This window comes from Salarias fasciatus, chromosome 14 (assembly GCF_902148845.1).
Source record: "Salarias fasciatus chromosome 14, fSalaFa1.1, whole genome shotgun sequence".
NCBI classification, from domain to species: domain Eukaryota; kingdom Metazoa; phylum Chordata; class Actinopteri; order Blenniiformes; family Blenniidae; genus Salarias; species Salarias fasciatus.
Window position 1 is genome coordinate 6182219 of NC_043758.1, and position 7500 is coordinate 6189718.

The window sequence follows — 7500 nt, forward strand, 5'->3', positions numbered from 1 at the left end:
TATTTAGAAATGGAGATTTTCCACAGTAGGGTGTTGTTAAAAAAATTTATATCTGATTTTCTGGAGTTAACTAAATGTCATTTACAGATTGTCAAAATCTGTTGGAAAGTGTAAAACCGAAAAAAAAAAACAAGGCAAAACTGTCAACTTTTAGTTGAAATAGACTAAAATAACCAGCAGAAGTCTTTAAAAAGCTGCCATGTTCATCTGGTGTCATCCTGATCATCCTACAGTCTCCTGCAAGAAATCAGGTGTTGTTGAATGTTTTCACTCATGATGGCTAGTTTCAGAGAAACATGACCACATTTGGTTAACTGCCCCAGAAAGGATTAACTAAAGAAAGTGTTCAAGTCCAGATTATAAGCCAAGTAAAATAAGAACGTTTTAAGGATAAATGTAAAATCTGTGCTCACCTCCTAAAGTCCAACTCAATCCTTTTTCCAAAAGACAGAGGACACAGCCTCATAACTGAAAGCTCTGCTTTCTTTCTTTTCTTTTTCTTTCTTTTTTTTACTTTTGGAAACTGTAGAAAACTGCAATAAGCCAACAGCCTGGGAACAACGTGTTCCGCTGTAATAATACGATACAATCAACTCTTAAACTCTGTTCCATTTTGCTGCGTAATGTTTTACAGGAAGAACAAATCCAATGTATTTTTCATCTTGTACATGAGGGGACTTTATTGCTCTTTAAACACTCAATAACTAATGGGAGACTTGTTTATTTAACAACAGCAGGATAATGATTCAGGCTTCACTCTGCTGGGCTCGTCGGAAGCATAAAACGTAATGCTGCTTGTGGGATTGGCGCGCTCCGATTCCTCTCAGGTTTTGTCAGAGTCGTTGGAGCAGCTCGCCCAGATGCAGCATGATTATAGTGATTGTAATAACAACAGTTGCTTTCAGGTACTTCCGTGCTTTGAAGGCACAAGAGGTTGCGGCTGTGTCCTGACATATACCACAGGAACAGGAATACTGCAGAACTGAGTGAAATTAATATGCAAGCAGTGCAGCGCATGGAATTTTTTTTTTTTTTAACAGTGATATTGGAGCCAGGGAATTTAATCCATAGCCGTATTTGTGTCTACATATAAGTGGGAACACAACATTGATCCTCACGATCAAATTACACCACTCAGCCATTCCCAAACAGCTTTGTGGCCGCGTTCATTGTGCATGAATCTTGATAACATGCAACCGGCGATCTGTACAGCAGTCTCTCTTTTGGGTGAACATGTTAGGAGGGAACAGTGTAATTACTCAAAAAATATCAGCCTATACAAAATAAAAACCACATATTGTATATATTATGCGAGTGCAATAGGTTGTCCTGAGAGAGTGGCTATAGTATAGTATATGTACATTAGACTCTTCGGTGTTTAGTTGACGATTCCCTGAGGGCTTCTTCATAACTGTACTGTCAACAAAAGCTCTGAAAAGAAGAAGAAGAAGAGTGTTTCACCTCGGTGTAATGTCTTTACACAGACTATAATGTGTCTACTGAGACTATGGGATGCTGTATGATGTTACAAAGTGTAAAACTGGTTTGTCGTGTTTCATTACAAGGTTTTCCCAGAACTAAAACTAGAAGAGAGAGAGAGAAAATATGAATTTACCGATGTTGAACTAAACCGAAAGATTGAGGCAAAGCGTGTTTCTTACTAATTACACCGTGTTGTAAAAAAAAACTTTCAAGAATGGCTTAACGGTACAGTTTGTAACTTTTAGGTTCTGTCAGTTTTGAGGAATGGGGGACAGCAGTGAGTCACTATTCCTGTTGTCTAGAACAGCAGTGTTGAACTCAGATCCTGGACGGCTGCTGCCCTGCGTGTTTTCCACATCTCTGTCTCCCTGCTTCAACACACCCGAATCTCAGGAAGGTTCCTCACCGGGTTTTTCAGCAGAGAGCCTGATAACGAGTCTCATTGCAAACATCCAGGATCTGAGTTCAGAGCCCTGGTGTAGAGCTTCAGCACTCCAGAACCCCCCCCCCCATGTCTGGATGTGCTGCTGCGGCTTCTTCTGTTAGTTGAACTCAGGAAGCGGTGAGTGGTGGTGAAGTGACTCTGCACTGTCTTGTGGTACAAAGTATCATTACAGGACTGACCAGCATGATGCATGCTGTGTAGATGTTGACGCTGAGGTCTGCTGCAGCCACTCGCCTCGTTTTGGGGGTCGCCGCCCCGAGAACCATTAATGGGAAACACGCCAGCTTTCTTTTCTTCAGATCCGCATTGTCCGCCATGTTTGCCGTGTTCCAGTAGCCCATTTGTCATCACGTTGCTCTGGTTTCCTAGCAACTGGCGCAGACCTTGTTGACCCGGGTGATGCCTGAGGTCCCTGGTACTGCCAAACCCTGGACTTCCAGGTGAAAGTCTGGGGTTGGAACCACTCTACTATCCAGCTGTAGACACAGCAGATAAAATAGTATCTGTGATACTTTCCCACCTCGCAATGGACAACGCTGAGCCTAACCGATAATGAATAGCAAACGGACATATATATTGTTATATAAAATACCTTGCTAGCCTTGCCATGAAACACCAAACCTAGCATCCTTTATTTATAGCTCTTTAGTTAAACCGTGTTATGAGACTGATGCGATCATGTGATCTTCTGACATCCTATACAATTAATTCATTCCTTTATCTATCCATCAACAACAACGTATTGTTGGTGACATGACAGACGCTTTGTCACCTCCCTCTGTTTTTTGATAGTAAAAACAGCAACAGTTTAGTCAATTAGATCATTTGAAGTGGTTCATTTGGTTTATTTACTCCTTTGGCACATTCATGTGTATTTGCATATAATTCTAAAATGCTTGTCTTTCATTCCTCTCTTTTCCTCGTCTCCCTCTTTTCCCCAGATGTTTTTGGTGGCTTTGTCCTTCGCCTATTTTGCAAAGACTCTGTCGGGGAGCTACATGAAGAGCACAATAACCCAGCTGGAGAGGCGCTTCGACATCCCCAGTTACCTAATAGGTGTCATTGATGGGAGCTTCGAGATAGGTGAGCCGGCCTGCCAATCACTGCCGGGGTTTTGTTGGTCTTTTTATAGCCTCTGTGTCATGAGCTCCCCTCCCACCTCGCTACCTGGCCTTGGGGAGAAAATATGAATGGGTCACCGAGAAATCGAGATATTCACGTAGCAGATCAAGGATTCATCAAGGAGGATGTGGATTGAGGGTTTCCTGTGTGTGTGTGTGTGTGTGTGTATGTGAGCGCGCATGCGTGTGTGACAGTGGGTGAGTCACAGTGTTGCACAAGGACATAGCGCACAGCCTCTGAGCTCGGTTTAAGCTGAGGACAGTCAAACGTCAGAAGGACACGGCTTTTCTCCGGGATAACTTCAGCAAATCATCCATTTAATCCCAGCTTTAATTTATGTGCCGTTCATCTGAGTTTTTTATCTTTTCACCTGACTCGAGAACAACCTGGAGGGAGCGAGTGACCCTTCAGCCAAAGTAATCTGTCGAACTGCACAGTCTTTTCTGTCTCTTTGTTTTCTTGTAAACCATGTCCGGTCAGTTCTGGACATGCAGCTCGTTGCTCTTTTCCAACACGATGCCTGACTGAAGTGAAAATGGTAAAATAGTTTAAACTTATTGATATTTTGACTGTGACTCACAATGATAAGTCAATAAATGTGGACTCACAAATTACAATATATACACCAGTTTGAAGAACAGACTTCTTGGGTAGTGAATTGTGAAATAATTCTAAAATTTATTATGATTGATAACAGATTATACTGGATGCAAATATTATATAAAGAGTTTTTTTTTTTTTTACCAGTTTTAAAAGTCAAGAAAAGAAACTCTCTATTAAAACCAAAGAAAAGGTGGTCCATTAAAAATTAAGAAAAATACAAATAAACATCTTAAGAATGACAGTAAAAAAAAATTAAATATTTATACAACAAGAAAAAAATTGAGCTTACAAAATATTTGAATAAGTAAGACAAATAAATGGCTGACAAAGTCATGCAAAGAATGTGTGATTCATGCTGTGTTCAGTCAAATTTCAATTTTTGATGCTTAAAACCTTGTTTTGTTTCACTCTAAGCTGCTGTCCTTTTGGTTCAAATGTGTGTTTTCTTTTTTTTCTTTAACCAAATTGAGATAGAACTGGTGAAAATGGATGGTGAAAATGGATGGATGGATGGATGGAGATAGAACTTCTGACAAAACTGTTTCCCAAATCAAATCCTTTGTAAATGTGTTTTGTCAAAATCCTTCACCTTTGAATCTGTGCGTTTCCCAGAGGTGGAAAGAATTCTGGGTTCCTGAGTTCAAAAATAAAGGAGCCAGTAATGACTGAAGCAGTGAAAATGTCCTGCCCGTCTCACGCTTGCAGTGCACTGTTCACACACTGTACAATCCGGTCATTTGTTCCTCTGAACAAGAAGGAATTTTTAAGGACATTCAGCAAATTATGTGGCCTGATTTCTGTGGAGCATTTTCTAGGACGATTACGTAGCGCCAGTTCATTCAGCTTGAGTTTTTCATGTTAGCCATTAATCATACATAATGTGCAGAGGCAGATAAGACACAGAGAGACGGCTCATCGGGAAGAGTCGCCGTCGACCATCAGTTAGACGGCAGACGAAGAAGAAGGCGTACTTTATTGATCTCCTCGGGGAAATTATTTCTCTGCATTTATCTGCTCTCGCTCGTTGGAGCAGTGGGCTGCCACAGTGCAGCGTGGAGGAATCGAACCTGCCAACACAATCTGGCTTCTCGGACCTGAATTAGTTACTGTACCTTTTAAATAGCTAAACTAGTTGTTACTATACAGTGTTTTTCAATAGCACAAAGAAATGTTGTTGTCTGTGTGTGTGTGAGACCTGCTAGTAGGAGACACACACGGTAAGAATTCATCTCGGCAAACAACCAGACGACTGGGAGTTTTCACAAATGCTTGGAATGTTTTTGAAGGGAGCAAAATATAGATTATTATGCAAATTGGGTAAATTTGGCGTATCAATACCAGAGAGTGTGAAAAATGTGGCAAACTGCCCTGATTTCCCTCAGCTCTCACCTCGAGGCCTGCTGGCAGAGGAGGAAGTGATGAGGACAAGTTGGGTGCGCTCGTCGTCAAACGCCTCACTTGCATTTACCGCCATCTCTCCATCCTCTGTGAAAGCCGATTCTCTCATGTGGCCTAGGCAACAGGTCTTTTTTTTTTCTATAGGACTGTTGCCCGGGTAACGTAGAGGCAGAGCGGGGCAGCGTGAAGAGGGAAGAAAGCAGAAAAAAGAAAGTGCAAGAAACAAGAGAGCGGGAGAACAGAGCAGGGGGGAGGAGAGAGGGAGTGGGAGGGAGGAAAGAAAGACTGGCGAAGGGAGAGGAGTGTGAGCGGCGGTGATTGTTGCTGTTGACACCAGCCAGATGAGCTCAGCTGTTTGGCGCCACGTATATTTGCACATGCTGAGTGTTTCATCGCCTGCTTATTGATTTGAATACATGTTATGAACAGTGAATTATTTTTTTTAATAAGCAGCATCAATAATGGTGAAATCCATTTGAAAGAAAACATATTGACTGCATGTGAGAGTTCTTATTACTGTGGTCACCATGGTGAATAATGTATAGACCAGAAAGCACATTAAAGCTGACCATTAAATGTCACAAATGTATTTTTCTCTCTCTCTCTCTCTCTCTCTCTCTCTCTCTCTCTCTCTCTCAAAGTAATTACAGTTGAACAACAATTACTTCTTTATCCCACTTTTCTTTTATCGTATTTCTTCGTGGCTGCAAGTTGCGCACTTTTGATTTCTGACTATTTGCAAACAGTAATGCATTTGAGCAGTGCATGTACTTCAGTAAATCTGAATCCAGATGTTTGTGCCTCGTTGCTTCCAGGTAACTTGTTGGTGATGGCCTTCGTCAGTTACTTTGGGGCCAAGCTCCACAGGCCAAAGATCATTGCTATGGGTTGTGTACTGATGTCTATCGGCACCTTCATCATCGCCCTGCCTCACTTCATTATTGGACGGTGAGTAAAAGATCCAGCGGTCTTTGTTACCGTTTCACTTCATTGAAAGATGCGATATTTACACTGCCAGGAATGAGTCTTTTTTATTTTATTTATTGATACGGCCATCAATGATCTTCTATAATACATGCTGAAACAGAAACGTTTATCCTACTTTTTTACTCAAAATGAACATTAAAAACTCAAAAGTTCTGAAAGATAATGGACAGTTTGAATGAGATCTGTAGTCTGTGGATATTCTGTCTCTGTTACTTTCAGTTGTTCCGCAGCTCCTTTTCTTTAGTCTTTTTGAAATTGTATGTTGCTGTCAATTCATTGAGGCAGATTCATATTAAAAAAACATAAATAAATAAACATCAGGCGGTTTTAGGAATGTAAAGAGTGAAAAGTATAGGTATATGGGTTAAATTGTACTCAAATATGCAAGTGAAAACATTTAATTCAGATCTGTTGAATTTCTATGTCATATTTTAAAAGCGCTGTCCAGCACAATGCTGAAGTGTTTGTGCTTTGTGAACAGCTATGAGTTTGAAACATCGGTGCGGTGGGTTGTGAACTCAACCAATAATCCCTCTCCGTGTCCAGCGGGCTCACCAGCCGACCGCACACCAGACGGTAAACTGCCTCAAGTGCCAGCTGCAGGTCAGCCTTTAACACACACTGGTCGTAGTGTTAGAGGGGAAACGAGCACATGACTCTTTCCTCATCTTTTCTTTTCAGGTTGTGAGGGCGAGTCCAACTTGTCCATGTGGATCTACGTGTTTCTGGGAAATGTGTTGCGCGGCATCGGAGAGACACCGGTTCAGCCTCTGGGGATCTCTTATATTGACGATTTTGCGACTGAGGAGAATGCTGCGCTGTATGTTGGTAAGAAGAATAGCTGCCAGTGTTAGAAATAGGAAACAACACCAATAACTTTAACATTTTTTATATTTAAATTGAAAGTTGTGGTAAAGTCACAGGATCTGGTGCTGATGGAATTATTGTTATCGTCATCTCTTTTTTTAGGTCTGTTTATTTTCCTGTATAGAGTAGCGTCTGTTGTTTGAGCTGCTTTAGCTTTGCAAAGGTCAGGCCAGTCCCAAAGATGGAGCCAAATTAAAAATGTCTGTTTCTGTTCCTGTTAACAAACTCGGTGTAGTGGATTTCAGCCTTGTAGCAGCTCAGTTTTGAAGTGAGGGAAAGGAAAACCCGTTTACTCATTTCACAAAACAGTGATCAAGCGCTGAGGGTGTGCACCTTGACGAAGCCTGTTGGCTCTGTTTTATATTTGGTTCGCCTGACATTTAAAGCTCGTGTGGCGCCAAGCGGGGGCCAGCAGGGAGCATCAAGTGTTCAACGGGGATGAAGCAACAAATCGGCCCACGTCACTGTTATTGGCATTATCCTTCATTTAGCGTCAGTCTCTTTATCCATTTTGTTTTGACTTCATCAACTTGAGAAGCACAGAGATTGCTTTGAGCGTTTCTTTGGCGCCGTGAAGTTGCTTTGCATGATTTATC

At 41.5% G+C, this 7500-nt stretch overlaps 1 protein-coding gene across 1 annotated transcript in view; it reads left to right on the forward strand.

The window, feature by feature from the left end:
* LOC115400633 (solute carrier organic anion transporter family member 1C1-like) overlaps nt 1–7500 on the forward strand; it is a 38537-nt gene that overhangs the window by 17218 nt on the left and 13819 nt on the right. Inside the window, exons 3-6 of the mRNA XM_030108635.1 lie at nt 2869–3010; nt 5866–5998; nt 6519–6640; nt 6719–6865. Of these exons, the coding sequence (XP_029964495.1) occupies nt 2869–3010; nt 5866–5998; nt 6519–6640; nt 6719–6865 (544 nt within the window). The remainder of the gene's footprint in view (nt 1–2868; nt 3011–5865; nt 5999–6518; nt 6641–6718; nt 6866–7500) is intronic.